Source organism: Zeus faber (assembly GCF_960531495.2).
Source record: "Zeus faber genome assembly, chromosome: 22".
Classification (NCBI taxonomy): domain Eukaryota; kingdom Metazoa; phylum Chordata; class Actinopteri; order Zeiformes; family Zeidae; genus Zeus; species Zeus faber.
This window is the reverse complement of record NC_137209.1, coordinates 21,793,120-21,816,679: the sequence shown is the minus strand read 5'-3', so window position 1 is coordinate 21,816,679 and position 23,560 is coordinate 21,793,120. Positions and strand designations below refer to the sequence as shown.

At 52.9% G+C, this 23,560-nt stretch overlaps 1 protein-coding gene across 3 annotated transcripts in view; it reads left to right on the top strand.

The window, feature by feature from the left end:
- ppargc1a (peroxisome proliferator-activated receptor gamma, coactivator 1 alpha) overlaps nucleotides 1–19,504 on the top strand; it is a gene marked incomplete at its 5' end in the record, with an annotated part of 354,975 nt that extends 335,471 nt beyond the window's left edge. For all 3 annotated transcript variants that reach the window (XM_080022955.1, XM_080022954.1, XM_080022956.1), the window contains 6 exons: nucleotides 4,002–5,250; nucleotides 6,941–7,033; nucleotides 8,648–8,768; nucleotides 13,859–13,980; nucleotides 14,145–14,296; nucleotides 17,472–19,504. In XM_080022955.1, coding sequence (XP_079879081.1) covers nucleotides 4,002–5,250; nucleotides 6,941–7,033; nucleotides 8,648–8,768; nucleotides 13,859–13,980; nucleotides 14,145–14,296; nucleotides 17,472–17,575 — 1,841 coding nt within the window. In that variant the 3' untranslated portion in view covers nucleotides 17,576–19,504. The remainder of the gene's footprint in view (nucleotides 1–4,001; nucleotides 5,251–6,940; nucleotides 7,034–8,647; nucleotides 8,769–13,858; nucleotides 13,981–14,144; nucleotides 14,297–17,471) is intronic.
- Nucleotides 19,505–23,560: the final 4,056 nt, after the last annotated feature.

The window sequence follows — 23,560 nt, the reverse complement described above, 5'->3', positions numbered from 1 at the left end:
TTAATGACCCTCGACAGGACACACCTGAGGTCCGTCTGCCGCCGCAGTGAGGTGGTGGGATGGTGGACGGATGACGTCCTGCTTCGGCCCCCCCTGCCAGGATGGAAAACTCCACCAAACCCCCGACCCGCTGACCCCGGCCAGGCGAGCGTTCAACCCCTTGTGTTTGGATCGCCGCCAGGGGCCAAAGGGGGGGGGGCGCCTTTGGAGAGCGGCGGTCGCCGCTTACGCTCGGGGGCAATTAAGCGCAGTTAATATTTTTTTAGTGTTTTTGGACGGGTCTGTTGATCGACCGCCAAATTCCGCGCGGCCCTCTTCCCGGCCCCGCCAGCGTCGGCGCGCGCGGTCAAACGAAAGCCCTTCATCCCGCTCCCGACGTCATTGAGCGGCGCACGAGGAGTCATTAGCAGGAGGAAATCCAGACGACAGCGCCCTTTTTTTTTTCCCCCGCTCGGGGGATTAGTTTGGCAGATGGATATGGATCCCGGTAAAAGGGGATGAAAGCTTTATGGTCCGGGGGTTATGTGTCCTTAGCCGTCCTGGAGTAGCATTCCACCGCAATAGACATGAGGGCGGTGTAATTGATAACTAGCTGGAGGTGAGCCAGAGGGGGCGGGGCTCCACTTTCGGCGGGGCAGGTCACCGGTTCACTGATGGAATTTTCCGTTACCCGTCGCCGGCGGTGTATTATTTTATTCCTTCATGATGAGTTGTCGTAATAACCGGTCCCGGGCGGCGGAATTCCCCGTGATGAATTGGCGATCGTGCCCGTGCGCCGGCTTGTTCCCCGGTCCAAGCGCCGGGCTCGGCGGGCCGACGCGAGCGGCGTCGGCCGACGGGTTCGCCTGAGCGGGCGGGCGACGGGGCCCGAGGGATTTGGCTTTTTAAGGGCCTAATCTGCACCGAGTTAATAGATTTACCCCGGGCTGCCGCGTTGTCTTTAATTACTGTATCTGGTGACACCGGGGTGGTCGGCGCGGCGCTGTTTGCACGGCTTACCCACAGATCACCTCTTTAAGCGGCGAGTTGTTATTCGCTCCGAGGCCTCCTTGCAATTTACCACGGCACACAGACAGATTGGAAAACACTCGGCTGCCTCTCTCTCCGGCTAACCCTCGCTATCCTTCTTCCGTCTATTGGCCGTATGATTGGTGTCGCCGGCCGTGAGTCATCCATCACTCGCAGCTTTGACTGAGAGGAGCATATTTATCTAATTCTGATTTATTTCACCCCCGTCGATAATGGCTTCTGCTTTATGACCCTACACCACCTTGTTCTGGACAGATGGAGCTTCATTGGCGAAGCACAAGTACTTTAGGCAATGTAGCTTCCCCTCCACCCGAGCCTTCTTTATTATATCCCAGTTTAGCGAGACGGACGGACGGACGGACAGATGGACAGACAGACAGACAGACAGACAGACAGACAGATAGACAGACAGACAGACAGACAGACAGACAGACAGACAGACAGACAGACAGACAGACAGTCAGATAGACAGACAGATAGACAGACAGACAGACAGACAGACAGTCAGAGTATACATAATCTGTCTCACTAGATGATAGCCACTAGCATGGATCCTGGAGGTTGGATCAGGTTGAGACTCTCTTCACATCCGAGCCTCCTCCTCCTCCTCTCCTCCTCCTCCTGCTCCTGCTCCTCCTCCTCCTCCTCTCCTCCTCCTCCTCTCCTCCTCCTCCTCCTCCTCTCCTCCTCCTCCTGCTCCTGCTCCTCCTCCTCCTCCTCTCCTCCTCCTCCTCTCCTCCTCCTCCTCCTCCTCTCCTCCTCCTCCTCCTCCTCTCCTCGTCTCCTCCTCCTGTTCCTCCTCTTCCTCCTCCTCTCCTCCTCCTCCTCCTCCTCCTCCTGTTCCTTCTCCTCCTCCTCTCCTCCTCCTTCTCCTCATCTCCTCCTCCTCCTGTTCCTCCTCCTCCTCCTCCTCTCCTCGTCTCCTCCGCGTCTCCTCCTCCTCCTCCTCCTCTCCTCGTCTCCTCCTCCTCCTCCTCCTCCTCCTCTCCTCGTCTCCTCCTCCTCCTCCTCGCTGCTCCTCCTGCTGATTTGATACTAATAGTTGTCATTTGGTGCAATTCACCAGCAAAGCAGAGCAGTGTTGTGCATTACAAGCAACGAGCAGCGGCAGCGTAGGTGTTTCAAAGAGCCTGAGTCTGACTCCGGTGAGAGACTGTTAGCGACGCAAGCGTGTTCGGTGTGTGTGTGTGTGTGTGTGTGTGTGTGTGTGTGTGTGTGTGTGTGTGTGTGTGTGTGTGTGTGTGTGTTTGCGCGTGTGTGTCTGCGCGTGTATGTGTGTGTGTGTGTGTGTGTGCGTGCGCGCGCGCGTGTGTGTGTGCGTGCGTGTTTGGTGCGCATGCATGCGTGCATACGTGGGCACATTTGTTCCGTGCGAGACGAGGGTGTAAAATATACCGAGGGATTGAAAGGGAGAAGGCGAGATTTATCCGGTGGAGGGCGGGAGACGGGCGGCGACGGGAGGGAAGGAGGCGGAGAGGACCGGAGCAGAGGAGGAGGCGCCGGGACGGGGGCGGCGGCAGCGCTGGCTGTTTGCGCGAGTGCATTAACTACGCCATAAAGCCCGCCTCATCTCGGGTGCTCCCATATACCTGCCATCTGCCGGGGCCGTAAATCTGTCGGGGCGGAGCCGGCCCGGGCCCCGGCAGCGGGGACGTGCAGTCAGAGGGGGACCGCGCTCCCCGTTCCCCGCTCGATTTCAGTAAAGCGGGCACGGAGAGCGCACCGCACCGGGCTTTATGTCAAGCAACTGCACCGGTATTTACAACAACAGCAGGATGCCGAATTGGACCGGCTCTATGAGCAGTTATTCCAGGGATGGTCCGTACTTCGGGGGGATTCAGATTTTGTCCATCTTAGCCAGATTCCGACGAGAACACCGCTACCGATTTCCTCCCACGTGTGTCCAGGACAGAGGGAGCGGAGGGCTACGTGCTAACTGCGCTAGCTCAACGCATGGCGGCGGAGGGGATCGGCTAGCCTAGCCCGCTGCGGAATGAGGGAAACCCACCCTCCTGAAGCGATACACTTTTTCTCCTCAAAAACGAAAACACAATCCCGGTTTTCACGCGGCGACATTCGGAGCTGCTGGCATGGAGACTTCTTTTCGACATTTATAGACAAAAGGCGAATTTGGAGTATCCCTGAGATGGACGGGAAAGGTTTTTTTGCAAGTTTTTTTGCGTCGCACATTTCATACACGTTCAGCGTGCTTTGCATAAGGCATGGAATGCATCATACAAAAACAAAGATGCATAAAAGCCTCAAAGTAAAATAGAGAGAAATAGACAAAGGTAAAAAGGTTAAAGGGGAATTTCAAACTGATTACTCACCGAAAAGCAGCTTCAAATTCAAACATTCTGGGTTTTAAGGGTAGTCAGCATCAGCGGAAGCCCTAGGTCGCCTGGGAGGCGTTTTGTCCCGACAACGCGTCGCGTCATCAATAAATACCGGCTTCGCCCGCACTTGTTTTAAAGTATGGGTGTGTTTATTCCGGTGAATCATAAACTGTCCGGCGCGCAGGCGCTCACGCGGCGCACGGGCAAGAAGAAACGCCGTAAAAAGCACAGTGGTTCCTTTCCTCCCTCTCCCCCGTGTCGGATGCATTAGCTTTGTCCTCTGCAGCGACGTGTGTCATATTTTTCTTTTTTTTTTTTTTTTTTTTTTCCTTTTTTCATTAAGAGAGAGGATCTTCCCAAGGTCAGTGGGAGCGGATGGCAAGTCATCCATATTACAACACCACCGTATTAAGTTACGCCGTACATTACATTAATCTGTCAAGATTGCAATAAAATGGAGATCCGGATTAAGTCAAGTGAAAGTGAATATTTTAATCAGGGCTGTGTGTGTCCGCTGTCCATAAACTGAGGACTTTACTGACGGGGGGTATATTTAGGAAAGTTGCATTATGATTCCATTTTCTTTTATTTACCCCCAACCCCCACCCCTTCTCCTTCTCTTCCTCCCCTCGCCAGGTCTGACACCACCCACCACGCCTCCACACAAAGCCAGTCAAGAGAACCCTTTCAAAGCATCGCTCAAAACCAAGTTGTCTCCATGCTCCTCCTCTGCCTTGGCGTGCAAAAGGGCCAGGCTGAGCGAGTTGGGCCCCAGCGCTCTGGCTCCGGCCCCGGGCGCCCCTGGCGAGGGCCCGATCAAGAAGGGCCCCGAACAGACTGAGCTGTATGCCCAGCTAAGCAAGGCCTCCACGATCCTCCCCTCCCCCGATGCCGTGCACGCCGCGGGGGGCAGCCCGGAGGAGAAACTCAGCGCTAGAAAAAATAAGCGGACGGGGCCCCGCGGCTACGGAGACCACGACTATTGCCAGGCCTCGGCCGGTATCAAGAACGACAGTGGCGCTTCCACAACTACCATGACTACTACGGCGGCGGCAACGGTCGCTCCGTGCGCCGTCGCCCGTCCAAAGCCTGCCGCAGGCACCGGGGGGGACGGGCGTGAGGAATGTAAGGACTCGGCCACGCCTGCCTCCTCTTCATTTTCGTCATCGTCTTCTAATAATTCATCGGCTTCGCACTGTTCTTTGGCCAAGCAGTTGCAGCAGAGTGTCTCGTCCGGAGGTCCAGAAGCGGCCCGAGGCCCCGGGTTCGGGGAGCCCGACCCCTCCCGAGACACGCGGATCCCCTCACCCCAGGCCGCCACGGACCACCAGCACCCCTCCTCCGCCGGCCGGAAGCTCCTTCGCGACCAGGAAATCAGAGCAGAACTCAACAAGCACTTTGGTCGCCCCCTGCGCGCCTTCTACGGCCAGGGCGACCAGGGGAGGGCTGAGGAAGTTGGCAGCAAGGAGCGCAAGGCTGCTGCCCGACAGACCCTCCAGGAGGGGGAGGGCGACTCTTACGCTCCCAGGCTGCCCGGCTCCGGCTACCTGCACCCGGGGTTTCTGCCCTTCCACGACGAGTTAGATCTCGGCGAAGGCCGCGAGGGCCGCCTCCTCTATCCGTGGGAGGGCGCCCCGCTGGACCTGCTCTTTGACCGCCCCCCCAGCTCGCCCTCCTGCTCCCCTCCCTCCAGCTGTTCGCCGTCTCGAGGCTCCATCTCCCCGCCTTCCTCCCTCCTCCTCTCGCCCAGCAGGACCTTCTGCTGGCCCAGCGGCGGGACCCCCTCCCGCTCCCGCTCCCGCTCCGGCTCCGGCTCCCGACGCTCCTCCTCCCGCCGCTGTAGGCGCTCCCTCTCCAGCTCGCCTGACGGACGCCCCTCCTCTCGGTAGGCTTCCTGTCCGTCATCTCTTGCTCCGCCGGCCTGGTCCTGTCTGGTCCCCCCTCCTCGCGGTTAGTCGGGATTGCACGGCGCTGGGACGCCGCGGTGCGATCTAGCTTTAGCGAGGACCCGCTCAGCGTGCGGCGGCCGTGATCCTCCGGCTGCTCCGGGCGGGGCTTTCCCGAGCGGGAAAAATAAGTGAAAAAAACCGGGAAGGACTGAGAGAGGCGGCGGGGCAAAGCTTGAGTCCGAGATGGGCAGACGGAGCAAAGAGGCGAGGAGATGAAAAGGAAGGAAAACAAAACGGTCGAAACGGTCCCCCGCGATTCACAAATGAACTTTTGTTTTGTTTTGGCCATCCGAGCGTCCCTCACAGAGAAGCGGTGGGCGCCGCGCGCTCCCGCTTGATGATCCGTTGTTCTAAGCTGCAGTGGATGTTGCTGTTGAGCAACGCGCCGCTTTAGATCCTTAGAGATAACAACCAAACCCCGACCGAGACCACAGCACAGTGTAGTCCCGAAAAAGAATATGTTTTTCGCCAAAGAGACTTTAACCGTCGTAGTTGTCCTTGAAGGCTCCATCTCTCGTGATTCCCTTTAATCAGAGCCGCGGGGGTGGGGGGGGGGCGACCCCGAGACGCAGTCGGTTTGGTAAGTAAGTGACTTTATCGCGAGTTGTCCATTGAGCGCTGCGTGGCGGATCCTGCCAAATTGACTGACTTTGTTTGCCTGATTACTGAAAGGTCAGTTTACTCTGCGGAGCCAATAGAATCCCGGCTCTTTGACGCTCGCCTCCTGCTCTTTGCCGTTATAGGCATGTAAGTAAAAAAGAATTAGAGCTGCCGGATAAATGCCAGCCGGCGCCCGTCCTTCCTGTCTCCTCGAGGAGGTTTTTTTTTTTTTTTTTTTTTTTTTTGGGCATACGCTTCAACTTAAAGACAAAGGAGAAAAATAAATTGCCATTTATATTTGAACAAAATCCCACTTCTGAGTTTTTGATCTTTCCCAAATCCCGCTCCTCGGCAGAGCGACTGTCCTCCTTTTTGCTTTTGTCGAGGTGCCCAAACTTCTCCCGTTCCATTATTCAAGTCAACCACGCTTCAATAATTAAGTAAGAGGAGCTAAAAGAGTGTAGGGATACACGCTTCATCGTCTGGCCACTGAGGCCTATTGACATCCACCTCATGCATCATAGATGGCCGGTGCATGTAGACGCCAGCTGTGGCCGGGGAGGAGACCAGGGCTTCTCTCCTTTTTGGTCGTTTCCAAAATTTTCAGCCGGGGTTTTCCGGGGACGTTTTTCTCCGGCTGAGCGGCCGCGGGTCGTACCTGCCTGGGAGAGGTGCTTTCTCGGCGAGGTTTTTGGGCAAACTCTGGGATGGGCGCGGTCACCCGATGGATTTAGGGAACCTTGGACTAAATGGTCAGGAGCAACTCAAAATGATTGGCGCGAGCCAGGCCTGGCTGTTCAGTCATCGTTTGGGAGTCAGTCCCAGCGGTCAGGGTCTTTCGGATGAACAGCCTCGGCCTGCGCGGGGGGCCGCTGCCATCCCTGACTCGGGCCCTTCCCCCGGGTTGACCGCCAGTGCTGGAAAACGAGGCTGATGAGGTTATGAAATGCCAACCATCTCTGCCGTACGTCTAAGCTCTGTGTCCCCCTCCACTCCCCCCACCCCCCACCCCCCTCCACCCGCCAGGTCTCGTCACAACACCGACCCCAACGCCCTGCGCTCCAGGACCCAGAAGAGCCCCCACTCCCAGTGCCGATCCCCCCTCAGCCGCCGGCCAAGGTGACAATGCCGACGGTTCTCACCGCTTTACCTCTGCTTCGTTACTGGATATTAACCTTTTTACCGAAACGGGCGGGGGGGGGGGGGGGGGGGGGGGGGGGTGTGTTGCACCAGACGGGAGATGAGAGGACGGACAAATTGTAGAAGCAAGCGCCCCCCCCCCCCGTCACTTCTCAGAGATAACTCAGTTTGATTTCCTCTGTTCTGCCCTTTCACCAGAGGAAGAGAGAAAGAAAAAGAGGAGAAGAGTAAAAGACGCTTCCCAGCCGTCTCGCGCTCGTCGGGGCAGGGGGGTGGGGGCGGGGGGCGGGTGACGGAGAGGGGTGGCGGGGCGGCGGAGAGACATGTATAATTGATCGTGTTTTTAATTGGACCGGTTTTTACGGCGAAGACCCCGAATCGTAATGACTCACGGACGGTCGCAGTCCCCGCCCTCCCCCACCCCCCACCCCCCCGAGCCGCGTGATGACACTGCTCAACTTAGCGACTCCTCAGCTACACATGAGCCCCCACTGCTACTGACATACTGGGGGAGAGAGAGAGGGGGAGAGAGAGAGAGAGGGATGGAGGGGGAGAGAGAGACAGAGGGAGGGAGAGAGAGGGAAGGGAGGGAGGGAGAGAGAGAGGGAGGGAGGGAGAGAGAGAGAGGGAGAGAGAGAGGGAGGGAGGGAGAGAGAGAGGGCGAGAGAGAGAGGGAGGGAGAGAGAGAGAGGGGGGGGGGAGAGAGAGAGAGAGGGAGGGAGAGAGAGAGAGAGGGAGGGAGAGAGAGAACTGGCATTCTGTCGGAAGCCGATATGGCCGCCCACGTTGCCTAATGACACCCGACAAGTGCAAAGCTCTCTCATTGCGAGCGAACTGGACGGACACACCCCGGGGTGGCGGGTTGTTTTTGTTGTTTTTGTTGTTTTTTTGGGGGGCTGGGGGGGGGGGGGGGGCTGCTGGAGAAATAAATGTGCACATTCCTTTCTGATGAAGTCCACACTAAGCAGAAAGTAATGACATGTGAAGTTGTGCTGACGGCGGCAGCTGGCCGAGCTCCCCGCCGCCGCCGCCACCGCAACCGCTCTCCCAGGGGTCCGCCACCCCCCCCCCCCACAGCCCTAATCATGGCGTCGACAACTGCGGGGGGGGGGGGGGACGTCCGGTACTGTCAACACGTCCCTTTCAGTTGCTCGGACCCAGAACTCTGAAAAAAAAATAAAATAAAACGCTTTTCCTTTGCCGCTGTTTATTTTTTGCTGTTGCGCGTCTATTAGTGTAATTACGTGACCATTTGCGCCGGCCCTTCTGGAGAGGGTTGTCGCGTGTGTTGAGGGCGCGGGGGATTATTGTTTTGACTCTCAAAATTCCAATTACCCCGATTATAAATCAAAGTGGACCTGCAAGCCTTCATCCCAAGCAGAAGTGCGTATTAATCAAACGCATTTTTATCATACGCTGCTGTCGAAAAGCCATATTACATGCTCACTGACGTGTGTGTGTGTGTGTGTGTGTGTGTGTGTGTGTGTGTGTGTGTGTGTGTGTGTGTGTGTGTGTGTGTGTGTATGTGTGTGTGTGCGTGTGCGCGTGTGTGTGCGCGCCTGCGTGTGCGTGCGTGTGTGTGTGTGCACGCAGGTACGACAGCTACGAGGAGTACCAGCACGAGCGGCTGAAGAGGGAGGAGCACCGCCGGGCGTACGAGAAGCGCGAGTTCGAACGAGCCGAGCAGCGCGAACGGCAGCGGCAGAAAGCGATAGTGAGCCTCTCCTTTTTGCCCCCCCCTCCTTTTTTTTTTTTTTGTTTTGTTTTTTTTCAATTTTATCGTCTTTTTGGAAACTAGCCCCTGGTGTCGCCGGATCCAAAATTGCGAGGCTGGACCAATCCCGCCGGCAGCAGCTCTGCGTTCGCCAGGACGAGCTCACGTTTCACTCTCAAAGCGGGGAGCTCTGAGGAGCGGCGGAGGGGAGTCGGTTCTTGACGAGTCGCCCATTAGAAAGGAGTCGTTTCGGTTTTCCCCAAGCCCGGTGCGTTCGGGTTCGGTCGGCGTCACGAGGGAGCCCTTCCTGAACGACGGGGTCGGCGACGGAGTCAGAGGAGTCGGTTCGGCCCAAGACGCGTTTAATCCCGTCCAAACTATTCGCTTTGGTGGAATGTGACGGCGTAAATCGGTCACACTCAAGATGAGTCACGGCAAATAGTGAGGCCTTCTGTTTGCCACGGGATCTAATTTAGTCCTCGGGGATTATGTTTCAGTTTTTGTGAGTCAAGCGGTCACTCCTTCGCCGGAGTGACTCCCGACTCCAGAGTCATCTAAAAGGTGTGGTGGCCACGACCGGATCATTTGGCGTCACCGTAAAAAAAAGAAAAAACAACAACAACAAAAAAAACAGCGGTTTGGAAGACCCCCAAACAATCAGTGTTGTGACACTTGACGAGAAAAAAAAAAAAAAAAAAAAAAGCCCTCGTGCTGCGTGGACGCGCACGCACACACACGCACACATGCACACACACACACACACACGCACGCACGCACACACACACACACACACACACACACACACACACACACACAGACATACACGCACACACACACACACACACACTCTTCCCTCCATCGTTCACGGTGTCGCCGGGCTGAGAATGCATACAAAGTGAGTTCCTGAATGATTCAGGCGACAGGGCCCTTCCTCCTCTTCCTCTTTATCTCCTGCCTTGTGTATTTTTAACGTCTCTGTCGTCTGGAAACACTGTCGGCTCTCATTAATCACACCGCGGGGGTAAGAGATGTTAAAATAGCCAGAAAAAAAGGCACAACCGACGGGGAGGAGAGAGCAGGAGCGATAAGGAGAGAATGACCGGCCAAAGAAAAACACCCTCCACTACACCCTCTTCTAGAGAGACGAAATACTGAGAATGAGTTCATGTCATCTCAATGTAAAGAGGGGAAATATTATTTGAAATAGTGGTAAAATAATAATAATAATAATAATAATAATAATAATCATAATAATAATCATAATAATAATAATAATCATAATATGAATACAATTAATACTATTATTAATAATATTAATATTAACAAAAATAATAATATTTGAGGTAAAATCTAACTTCAGAATCAAAATCTGTTTATTGGTACATTTTCATACCTTTAATTATACAAGCAGTTTGTCTTGGTGTAGATTGGTGCCTTGATGTAGAGACAGAAAAAAAAGAGAAATATACATCAAATAGACTCGTTAAAAAATGAATCAAATTGCCAAATATACGAAGAACACACAAAAAAAAGTGAAATAGACAAATAAACCAAAAAAAAAGATGAAAAATAGTCAAATGTAAAAAAGAAAGTCAATTTACAAAAAAACAAGGAAACTGAAATATTCCAAAATTGCAACAAAAGATTACAAAAAGAAATGATGATGACTGTGAAAGACGGTTTGACGGGTGTAACAGGTTCCATTTCAAGGCTTCAAGGCTTCAAGGCTTCAAGGCTTCGTTCATTTTAAAAACTGATTTGAAATGATTTGAATTTGAAGTTTGACTTGAACGTTTGAACCTTTGGTCAAATGAAGGATTTTGGCAACTTGGCTCTCAGCCCGTCCTCCCTCCTCCCTCGTTCACCCCGTCCTCCCTCGTTCCCTCCCTCCTCCCTTGTTTCCTCCCTCCTCCCTCGTTCCCTCCCTCCTCCCTTGTTCCCTCCGTCCTCCCTCATTTCCTCCGTCCTCCCTCGTTCGCTCCGTCCTCCCTCGCTCCCTCGCTCCTCCCTCGTTCATCCCGTCCTCCCTCGTTCCCTCTGCCCTCCCTCGTTCCCTCCCTCCTCCCTCGTTCCCTCCCTCCTCCCTCATTCCCTCCCTCCTCCCTCGTTCACCCCGTGCTCCCTCGTTCCCTCCCTCCTCCCTCGTTCCCTCCCTCCTCCCTCGTTCCCTCGCTCCTCCCTTGTTCCCTCCGTCCTCCCTCATTTCCTCCGTCCTCCCTCGTTTCCTCCCTCGTTCCCTCCGTCCTCCCTCGCTCCCTCGCTCCTCCCTCGTTCATCCCGTCCTCCCTCGTTTCCTCTGTCCTCCCTCGTTCCCTCCCTCCTCCCTCGTTCCCTCCGTCCTCCCTCGTTCACCCCGTCCTTCCTTGTTCACCCCGTCCTCCCTCGTTCCCTCCCTCCTCCCTCGTTCCCTCCATCCTCCCTTGTTCCCTCCGTCCTCCCTCGTTCACCCCGTCCTCCCTCGTTCCCTCCCTTGTTTCCTCCGTCCTCCCTCGTTCCCTCGCTCCTCCCTTGTTCCCTCCGTCCTCCCTCATTTCCTCCGTCCTCCCTCGTTTCCTCCCTCGTTCCCTCCGTCCTCCCTCGCTCCCTCGCTCCTCCCTCGTTCATCCCGTCCTCCCTCGTTCCCTCTGTCCTCCCTCGTTCCCTCCCTCCTCCCTCGTTCCCTCCGTCCTCCCTCGTTCCCTCCATCCTCCCTCGTTCCCTCCCTCCTCCCTCGTTCCCTCCCTCCTCCCTCGTTCACCCCGTCCTCCCTCGTTCCCTCCCTCCTCCCTCGTTCACCCCGTCCTCCCTCGTTCCCTCCCTCCTCCCTCGTTTCCTCTGTCCTCCCTCGTTCCCTCGCTCCTCCCTTGTTCCCTCCGTCCTCCCTCATTTCCTCCGTCCTCCCTCATTTCCTCCCTCGTTCCCTCCGTCCTCCCTCGCTCCCTCGCTCCTCCCTCGTTCACCCCGTCCTCCCTCGTTCCGTCCCTCCTCCCTCGTTCCCTCCCTCCTTCCTCGTTTACCCCGTCCTCCCTCTTCCCTCCTTCCCTTCCCCTCCTTCCCTTGTTCACCAAGGTCTCCAACGGCGACCGCCTGTTGTTAAACATGCACGGAGGGAGGGAGGGAGGGAGGGAGGGAGGGAGGGGGAAAGAGATACAGAGAGAGAGAGAGAGAGCGAGAGGGGGAGGGAAGGGAGGGAAAGATAGCGAGAGGGAGAGGGAGCGAGGCAGCGAGATAGAGAGAAGGAGCGAGCGATCGAGAGAGAGAGAGGGAGCGAGGGAGAGATAGAGAGGGGGAGGGAGGAGGAGGAGGAGGAGGGAGCCGCAATTATGAGCTCCGTCGTCCCAGCGTTCCTCTAACATCTTGGACGACTGACTCTCCCTCCCCCCCCCCCTCCCCCCCTCTCTCTCTAGCTCGCTTGCCCACTCCCTCTCTCTCCCTCCCCCTCCCTCCCTCCCTCCCTCCCTCTCTCCCCCGTTTCGCACAGCAGCAGCCCTGGGGCTCACATCAAGAGAAGCCTCCTATTTATCTCTCGTCAGCAAAGTAAAAGCCCTAATTCAGCAGACGCCTTTGTCTCAAACTCTATGCGAGCGTTAAAAAGGAGGAAAAGACCCTAAAACCTAAACCACACAATGTTTTGGTTAATATATACTCTCGTCCCCCTCCCCCCGAAACAATTCCAACGGGGCGAAGGTGAACTTGGAGATTAGTGCCAGGCAACTGATTTCCATGTATAAGTTACTCGTGCCCTCAAGACGACGTTCAAATATTTTAACAAGTCTCAGTGGACTCGCCCCGGTAATGGCGAGTAAATGGATGAATAAATAAATAATGCTGAGGATACACCGTAGCCGCCGGCTGGCGCCGTGTGATATGATTAGCCCACGCAATTAAACCACTCCAAAAACTATAATTGCGGCCCCGCCGCAGTTTTGTTTCCCCGCAAGAATGATTTCAGAGCCGAACGTTTTGAAACGAGGAAGCGAACAACTCAAGTGAAGACGGCCATGTTGGACGGATTTCACCGTAACTACCGTATAAGCTGCTCAACACACTTCTTTCAGCGCCCGGTGACTTTGCCGAATCTAAGATCGCGAACTTCTACACAGAATATCGACATCTTCATGTTCCTCTTTATACAATACAATAATGTCGTCCCCCAAGTCGGGGGGGGCGGTGGGGGGACGTCATAAGAAGGGCCCCGGGGCCCACGCTGCCCCGGGTCGGCAGTTACACCGGTTCACAACGTCAAACGTGAGGATTGTCCCGGACGCAGACACAAAGCTGGTGTTTTGTCGGCGCTTTGTTTATTGATTTCAAACGTGCCGTCCTGTTATTAGAACCCAGGACACAGGAACGTTTCCACGCGAGTTACATTTGTCATCGTCTCGTCGGGGCCACCGGGGCCGCTCGTCGTGGTGAAGGTTACGGTGCCAAAGCCGCCGCTCGTCAGATGCGAGACAAACGTTAACATCGTGAACCGTCCAATAATATCAAGGGGAGCCTGTCCTCACAGGTGGAGATGCAGATCTCAGAATTTTGAGGTGACTTTTTATGGCACCGGCCGGTGAGGAATCACACCTGGAGCCGGACGAGCAGAGCCGGGGGGCCACAGGGGGGGGGGCGATCAAGAGCAGTTCATTAGGCCCCGCGCTGACCAACAGGAAGGAAAACAGAAGAAACTAAAGGAGAGGACTGACCGCCTCCCCCTCTCTCCCTCCCTCTCTCTCTCTCCCCCTCCCTCCCACCCTCCCTGTCTCTCCCACCCTCCCTCTCTCTCTCTCCCTCCCTCTCTCTCTCTCCCCCTCTCTCTCTCTCTCTCTCTCCCTCCCTCTCTCTCTCGCTCCCTCTCTCTCTCTCTCTCTCTCCCTCCCTCTCTCTCTCTCTCCCTCCCTCCCTCCCTCCCTCCCTCCCTCCCTCCCTCCCTCTCTCTCTCCCTCCCTCCCTCCCTCCCTCCCTCTCTCTCTCTCTCTCCCTCCCTCCCACCCTCCCCCTCTCTTCCCTCCCTCTCTCTCCCCCTCCCTCCCACCCTCCCTCTCTCTCCCTCTCTCTCTCTCTCTCCCTCCCTCCCTCCCTCCCTCTCTCTCTCTCGCTCCGTCCGTTCCCTTAACGAGCAGGAGGAGAGGCGGGTGGTGTACGTGGGGCGTCTGAGGTCCGACAGCACCCGGACGGAGCTGAAACGCCGCTTTGAAGTGTTTGGCGAGATCGAAGAGTGTGCGGTCAACCTGAGGGACGACGGGTAAGAGAGTGTGTGTGTGTGTGTGTGTGTGTGTGTGTGTGTGTGTGTGTGTGTGTGTGTGTGTGTGTGTGTGTGTCTCCCCAAAGACAGAGCCTCTTATTGATTCTCTCCCTCCATACAAATGGCGCGGGCGTCTGACGTTTAGTACCCCCCTCGTTTTCCAGGGACAACTTCGGCTTCATCACCTACCGCTACACCTGCGACGCCTTCGCCGCCCTGGAGAACGGCCACACCCTGCGCCGGGCCAGCGAGCCGCAGTTCGAGCTCTGCTTCGGCGGACAAAAGCAGTTCTGCAAATCGAATTACACAGATTTGGGTGAGTGCAGCGTGCGTGACGCGCCGTGCGTGATGCGCCGAGCGCGGCGGCGGCGGCGCGCCCTGCGCGGTCGGAGGAGGGCCGGGGCGGGGCCGGGGAGATGAAAAGGAGGCTTGAGTGATGCTTTTAGATTCAAAGAGAGCCCCCACCCTCCCCCCGGAGCTCCGACAGCTCTTTTTTTTTTTCTTCTCGAGCCGCCGCCGCTGAAAGAGGGAGCAAGCAGAGTTCAGAGGTTGACCCGAGGGCCCCCTCCCCCTCCCCCCGGCAGGAACGGCAGCGCCGGTCTCACCGGGGCCGTTTTTTTTTTTTTCCTTCCGAGAGGAGGCTGACGTAGCGCGGGGCCCAGAATAGAAGGGGCCGATGCCATTACTCACAGAGCCGGACTCTCTCCCCTGCTCTGCTGTTCGATACCGCGGGCGAGGCATCGGGGGAAGGGAGCACTTAGGAGCTGCTCGGATGCCGTATCCAGGGGTGTGTGTTTGCACCGTGTACAGGAAGTGCTCCCCGGTCGCGTGCGCCGGGCAGCGGAATAAGAGTCGGCTCGAGGCGCGGGAGAAAGGAAGGTGGGATGAAGGTGAAGTCCCGGCAGCCCTGCCTCCCCCCGCCCCCCCCGCCGCCGCCGCCGGAGCGAGCCTCCATCTGTCGCCAGCTGTTGCGGCGCGGAGATGAGACGGGACCTTGACGGGGGGACGCGCGGCGGCTTGTCACCCGGCGTCGAGGGCGGGGCCGCCGCCTCGCGCCCCGTCCATTTGTCAGCGCTTCGGGGCGCTTTAAGCCCGAAGCGCGGTGCCCTCGGCCTCCATCTGCTTCAGCACATGCGGTGTACAGTGTATATGGCTGCCGCGTATACCCTCCAACGTGAACGTCCCCTCCGACGTCGGCCGGGCCGGTGGCGCGTTCGATGAATGGCGCAAGCTGACGTAGGAAATCAAAGCCTTTCCCTCCGGCGCGGTGCCCCACTTTGGCCACGTGAGAGGACGCCGCGCCGCCTTTACCGGCGCCCCCGAGCATCCGCGGCGGAACTCTGAAGGAGGAACGTTCCGTTACCGCGTGGCTTGACCTCACCCGGCCGTGAAAAATCATCCGCTCTGTTTGACGACGGCACTGCCGTATTGACAGCGGCGCTTCCCCCCGGGACGTCTATTTACCCGCAAGGTGGAGGTCAGGCACGTCGGAGGCGGCGCAAGCGGGTGGGGTCAATGGGCCACTTGAGATGGAGGAGGAAAAGTGCTTTTCTCCAGGAGGTGGAAAAGGTCCCCATGCGTTTCCCCGACGCCAGCGTTACGAAAAAAGTCATCGCGGAAGTGACGCAGGGGATGGAGACGCGCGGGGGATGGAGACGCGCGGGGGATGGAGACGCGTGCGAAGCGACGGCGAAGCCAGGGATGCCGGGGGACGGGCATTGAGGCCGGGTAGGCAAATCAGTCTCCCTGAGTGAGAAGGCCGCCGCTGCGATGCCTCTCCGTCAGGCCGGTTCGGCCTCGGAAGGGGGATTCTGACGTAGCCAGACCTCCGCCTTCTTCCCCCGGTCCCGCGCAGCCGCGCCTCTGTTGTTTTCCGAGACACTGTCCATTAGTTTTAAGTAGAGCGCCGGGGTATTTTTCATCCCTCAAGGTGCGCAGTGTGACACAATCCAGCCCTCGGCCGTGGTATTAGATCACGACTGGCATCTCCTGGCTGCCACGGCCGTTCCCATTTCTCAAAGCTCTTGGAGTGTGGCGCTGGCCCCTGTGGGGGCCCCATTTGTGAAGCTGTCTGCTGCCAGAGATAAGACGCTCTATTTATTATCACATCCACCAATCAAAATGTGTTCCTCCACCTCCACTCGGGGCTCTTCTTTGGCGCCGACGTCAAATGAGCTGTACTTCCTGCGCCGGCGTCGCACAGGCGGCGCGCGCCGGGAGGGAGACTCTGGAAAACCTGCTCAGCTCCACCGTCGAATTCGGCGGAGGTATAAAAAGAGGGACGGGCGGGGATTCTGTTTTCACAAGTAACTCAGTCGATTACTCGGGAAACGAGGGATCGGTCCGAACGCGATCCTGGCCGGAGTGCCGGGCACTCTGGTGAGCCGGGAGAGAGGAAAAGGTGATTCAAAGGCTTTTATCCTCCGTGCCGCGGAGTATTGTACATGTTTCCGAGAAATCCGGTCGAGCCACGTCGGCTTTTTAAGGTACGGGTGGACCGATCCGATTTTTTTTTTTCAGTTACGATCCCATTCCGATACATATGACGAGACCGCAGCTCCTTTTTTCTGCCTGGAGAGGGAAAAAGGGTAAAACATCGACCCTCGAATACCCGAAGGACTCGTTGAAATGGGTCGATGGGCGTCGGCGTCACGGTGCTTTTTAACCCAGAAGAACCTGCCACTCCCCTCGTCCGCCCGGTCACTTGTGGTGGGGCGGGGTCACTCGGGGTTGAACGAGGATTTTCAGCGAAGGCGGCCATGGAAGAGCTCGTTCCGAAAAGGAAAACCAACCGGATGCAACTGGCAAGTGGGAGGATGTGCCTGCGTCGTTTTTTTTAGCCCTGGTGCAGCGATCCGTTCTGATGCGGCGCTGCGCCAATCGAACCGCAACTGCCAGTAGCTCCACGGCGGCCGATCCGGGGAGGGTTTGAGCCAAATCCACCGGCCGGTCCCTCCGCGCCCACGAGTTCGTTATTTGCCGAGTCGGCTTTTCCGGAGGAGGCAGACCGTGGGATGGGATTTGGATCGCCGACGTTCGATGAGTGAATGACGTCGGTATCGGCAGCCGATATAACCATGCACACCTGCAGCCACTGACCGTGCAGCCATCCTGCCTTCTTGCCTCGTCTCCTCCTCGGCATCGCCGAGGGCGTCTCGTTGGGGCTTTAGATGGAAGCTCGTTCCCGTTGCTCCATCGACAGAGCACGGAACAGCTCAATAAATTGGAAAAATGCGACTTGCGGAGAGGTCTCAAAGGCGGGAGAACACCGTTTGAGCGTGCCTCCGTGACTCTCCAAAAGAGGCACCGTGACACCCCGCGGTGCGGGAAGAAAAAACTCCCGGTTGTTTTTTCTCGCCGCGGGACTTTGGCTTTCGGACGCCGAATGCAAGGCGCTTGTTTGCCTCGGAGACAATCGAGTCGCTTTGCCGCCTGACGCCGCCCGTCCTCACTGCCCGTCCTCACCACCGTTTCTCTCCCCTTTCCCCCAGACTCCCATTCGGACGACTTCGATCCGGCCTCCACCAAAAGCAAGTACGACTCCATGGACTTCGACAGCTTGCTGCGGGAGGCCCAGTGCAGCCTGAAAAGGTAACAAGGGAACGGCGGCGTCCGCCCAGAACCAAGGAAGGAAGGAAGGAAGCAAGGAAGGAAGGGGGTGAGGGAGGGAGGGAAGGAAGGAGGGAGGAAGGAAGGAAGGAAGTAAGGAAGGACTTCTGATACCTCATTATTGTTCTCTCGCCCCCCTGACTTCGAGGACGAGACGACCAGAAGTTTTTACGGCTCCCTACGTCTGAGCAATGCCCTAAAAGACCTATATCTGCATACACACACACACATATATATATACATATATATATATATTTATATATTAATAGGTATATATATATATATATAAATAGGTATATGTATATGACTATAATGGGAAAAACAAACAAACAAAGTTTACATGAGCATAGCTGCTGAAGAGCTGGGGAGTGACTGCTGGAAAGAAGCCGGCGAGCCCTAAGAACCCGTGCACGGATTCCGTGCACTCTACTGCTGTACAACAGACGGTGAAAGACTATATATATATATATATGTATATATATGTATGTATATATATATATATATATATATATATATATATATATATAAATATAAAAAAAAAACATTCACAAGATTTTTTTTTTCTCTAAAGCACTACAACACCCGCGATTCTTGGAAGGGTGAAAAGATACCGTGTGTTTGGTCGTTTTTTTTGTTGTTTTTTTTGTTTGTTTTTTAATTTTTATTGCTCTTTTTTTTTTGGTTCTTTTTTTTAAAACAAAGAAAAATGAACAAAAAAAACAAAACAAAAAAAACCCACTAAAATCTGCTGTTTGGATGTGGTGTTACATGAAGAACAAAATGCATAGAGGAACCGCCGTCGACGCCCGACGGGGGAGGGATCGCAGCCCTGTATTTACAAAGAATATACAAAGGAAATATTTTTATTTTGTGTACATATCAGACAGAAGTTCTTTATTTGTTACAGCTATGCACTGTAAAACGCAGCCTTTTTGTAAAAAGAAAAGAAAAAAAATGGAGATTTCTTAATTCAGAATGTCAAATGGGTAATGAGTACACTGTCGGACATATATCGTCACACACACACACACACACACACACACACACACACACACACACACACACACACACACACACTGCGTTGAGGAGCCTGGAGATGATTGTAAAAAAAAACAAAAAAAAAAACACAACAAAAAAACCCCACAAATGAAATATGAAAAGTCAGATTGCTCATTTCGGGTAAAAAAACGAACATTTCAGTTGAAAAAAATAAACTTTTTATTTTGTTTGGGATATTATATATAAAAAAAACCAAGTCTAACCATGTATAGTTTTCCCTGTTTCTAAAGTTTTCTCAATCAGTGTTTTTTCCTTATACGAGTGTGAAATGCATTTGAACGTGTTTTTCATGATTGTAAAAAAAGAACCTCATTTTTTATCAATGATTTATGAAGCAATCAATATATATATTTATATATATATATATATATATATATATATATCAGTTTGATTTAGCACTCAATGAGAATGACTACTGCATTCAAATTGTTTAATTTATTTTTTTATTTTATTTTGTTTTTTGTTAATTTTTTTCTCAAATCAGGACAAACGTGCATATTTATCTATTATTTATTTTAATATTTTTGATCAAATTATTTATGGCCCACCCCCCTCCATGTGGTGAACCTCACGCGTAATGTGCTATTTATGTCTTTTTGATCGGTGTTATTTAAACATAACAATCACTGGGGTCGGGGCTATGCTAATTTAAAATTTGAATTTTTAATAATATTTAACGTTATCTGCGTGGGGGCGGGAGGGGGCGAGGTTGTTTGACTTCTAATGCCTTTCAATAACAATCAGAAAAATCCAACAAATCACTCCAGCAGTCGGACGCTCTCGAGATATGCTGCTCTTTTTTTTTTGCCAGTAATTTCTCTTTTTTATTTTGTTTATTTTGTTTGTTTGTTTTGTTTTGGGGGGTTTTTTTTGGGGGGGGGGGTTCTCAGCACACCGTCTAGTTTCTTCCTCACACAGTAGTAAACATGAAGCAATAAAAATTATTTTACCACTGTAAAACACCTCGGGACAGACTCTGCTCCACACGCTTGATTATTATGTGAATGCCAAACTAAAGTTTACAGTTGTTTTTTCCTGACGTTTTTTAAAGAATCTTGTATTTGATGTACAAATACATATATGGAAATATATATATATATATATATATATATTAAAATATATATATATACACGCAATGATGATACTACTAATGATATTATTCACAATAATTTACAAGATGATTGATAATGATAATGATGATGATGATGATGATAATATAAATGGAAGACGAAAAAAAAAGTATACAAAAAGCAATAAATTATTTTTCAGAGTTGTATTTTAAGCTCCTATTGTTGTGTGGTTTTCGGACCGAGCCCATTACCCAGTCGCACCTCGCACCGCACGACACACACAACAGAACCTCTTTGAAGCCCCGCCCCATTTCCCCAAGCCCCGCCCCCTCCATCCAGTCAACCAGTTGGGTCACGATTGGCGATGAAAGTTTCGACCGGTTTGAGATCGGGTTCCTGGCGAGTCACTCGGTAACAAAAGAGTAGTTCCTTTTTTCCCCCGACTCCTTGTTCGTTTCGTTGGTTCATTGTGTATTGCACAATAAAAAGTCTTCACCGTGAATTAGGCCGAATACATTTTTTTCCCAATCCAATTTAGTCCTCAGGCGTTTCTTTTCCGTTTGCAAGACAAGGACTCGAGAACTCGAGGAACTCGTTTGGGGCGCATTTGCTTTTCGTTCGTTTCACTCTTTTCGTCCGCTAATCGACTTTCTACTCTCAACGCATATGTAAACACATATGTGCCCGGCCGCAAGTTACAGAGTTGTGAGCGAAATGAACGAACGAGCGAACGAACAAACGAGCGAGTGAACGAGCAAACAAATGAGCGAACAAACAAACGAACAAATGAACGAACGAGTGAGCGAACAAGCAAACGAACGAGCGAGCGAATGAATGAGTGAAGAATGAACGAGCGAACGAACGAACGAGCGAGCGAATGAATGAGCAAACGAATGAATGAGTGAACGAACGAACGAGCGAGCGAATCAATGAGTGAACGAACGAGCGAACGAACGAGCAAATGAATGAGTGAACGAATGAACGAACGAACGAGTGAGCGGGCGAATGAATGAGCAAACGAATGAACGAGCGAACGAACCAGCGAACAATGAACGAACGAGCGAACAAACGAACTAGCGAACGAACGAGCGAACGAATGAGAGAACGAACGAACGAGCGAGCGAACAAGTGAACGAACGAACGAGCAAGTGAACGAGCAAACAAACGAATGAACGAGTGAGCGAACAAGCAAACGAACGAGCGAGCGAATGAATGAGTGAAGAATGAACGAGCGAACGAACGAACACGCGAGCGAATGAATGAGCAAACGAATGAATGAGCGAACGAACGAACGAGCGAGCGAATCAATGAGTGAACGAACGAGCGAACGAACGAGCGAATGAATGAGCAAACGAATGAACGAGCGAACGAACCAGCGAACAAACGAACGAACGAGCGAACAAACGAACTAGCGAACGAACGAGCGAACGAACGAGCGAACGAATGAGAGAACGAACGAACGAGCGAGCGAACAAGTGAACGAACGAACGAGCAAGTGAACGAACGAACGAGCAAGCGAGCGAAATAGTGAACGAACGAGCGAGCGAACAAGTGAATCAACGAGCCAGCGAACGAACAAGCGAACAAACAAACGAATGAACGAACGAACAAAAGAACGAACGAACAAAAGAACGAACGAACAAAAGAACGGATGAATGAACGAGCGAACGAGTGAGAGAACAAGCGAGTGAATGAACGAGCAAGAGAACGAGCGAATGAACGAACAAAACAAACGAACGAATGACTTTTGCTGGAGTGACTCGTTTGCAAGGAACTAATCGTTTCAGTCTTAGTGTAAGCACCACGTCCCCCCGTCCCATCTGGATGTCCGGGTAGGGGTGTAAATCGACTCCGCCAGTGCATTCGTGTATGTGTGTGTGTGTGTGTGTGTGTGTGTGTGTGTGTGTGTGTGTGTGTTACAGAGCGACCAGAATGAAATGTGTGTGTTGCGATAGCCCCGTCACTGGTGGATATCTGGCTCTCTATCGCGCTGAGTGGCGCTGCTTGAATGACGTTCTATAAGGAAGAAAAAACACACCTACTCGTATCAGCATCCCCTCCACCCGTTCCTCCACCCACACCCCTCCACCCCCACCCCACCCCCCAGATATCACAGCCGACGTGACATAAAAGGTAACCTTGCTGTTTCTGTTCCAATTAATATCCCGTTTGCACGCCCCAGCCAAGTAATGAGACAACCAGCTTCCATCTATGGAGGGGAGGAAAGAAAGAAAGAAAGAAAGAACGAGAACGAGAGAATGAATGGATGGATGGATGGAGAAACGGAGAAACCCTTTCTTTTTGTACCAAACGCCTCACTGATCACAGGCCTACCTTCCTTCCTCTCATGGACAAGAGAAAAACTGTTTATTTTTATGATGCGCAAGAACAATGAGGAAAAAAAGAATTAAGCCTTTACCTCTGACCCCTTTTTTAATTTTATTTTGAACACATTGTTGGATTCATTATTATCATTTTCTTTTTCTCTGTCGTGGCGTTTTGGGTAATGGCGTCGTGTCCCCATTTGATAGATGTGGCTTTAATCATTGTAATTACGAAAAATAAAAAAATAAAAATTCAAAAAACTATAAAAAACTGCTTTGTAAATTGCCTAGAGTAGCAATATATAATAATAATAATAATAATAATAATAATATGAATAATAATAACACCTTATGGTTCCAATTTTAACTGTGGCAGACTTTTTTAATGATGTGATCAACGGAGGGTTTTTTGCCACTGCTTAAACTGTTTGTTTGTTTGTTTGTCGGGTGGTCATGTTTATTTTGGAAGGACAATGTGTGTGAGCCTGAGCAAATGTGTGTTTTTAGGCAGGTGTGTGTGTGTGTGTGTGTGTGTGTGTGCGTGCGTGCATGTGTGTGTGTTGTTAACCTGTCTGTGTCCTATCCACGTTGCCTTCTGCCAAGTCCTTACCGATGCCTTTGTGGTTCTACCTATTGTACGACTTTTCTTGTGAATTTAATTTTTTTTAATGTGCAATTCTCATCAGCCTCACCATGCCAATAAAGGGAAATGTGTTTGAAAGAAAAAAAAACAAAAAAAACAACCCAGAAACTAGTAATTCTTCTGTTGTTATTCTGACCAACTGTTCTGCCCCGTACCCGTACTCGCACCCCTCGCACCGGCGGGCGGAGAGCATTTCTGCTTTTTGGGGAAGTTCTCTCGGGGTGCTACACCGCGGTGCGAAAGAAAACTTAGAGGATTTATGGTAATCCATTTTCCCCATTATGTCCCACAGCGGGCTGCTCACACACTGATAGCGTTACGTAACACACACACACACACACACACACACACACACACTGCCGCTTCACTTCTCCCTGATTTTAAAAGTTTGAATCGTTGCTTTTGGATGTTTCATCATCAACACCGCGGCCGACTGCGCTGATCAAATGTCATGCACATTCGGCGATTTCCATCTCTAAAGTCTAAAGGTTATTAGAGCTACGAGCAAACACTCTCCCTCAAAGAACCCCGGGAGGAGTTATTTCAAGGAATCCAATCCATGATATTGAGTGATTGGTGCCCGAATGGGCGGGGCGGGCGTGGCAGGGCAGGGCGGGGCAGGGCGGGTGGGGGTGGGGGGCGGGCCGAGGATGCTTTCTTTGACTCGCTGTACGAACTTTCTGTCGGACTTGGTCTTTTGGAAACATTCAAAAGCTCTTCCAAGGGGACACCAACCTTGATTTCAAGGTATTGAGCTTGAATTGAATTGAGGGGGTAATACTTCCTCTGGGTTCGGGGTTCAGATTGGGGGCGTGTCGTCGGATGTGGTTGTAGTTTCTACGTCGTCCTCTAGGGCTGAGTTTTTACATATTGTT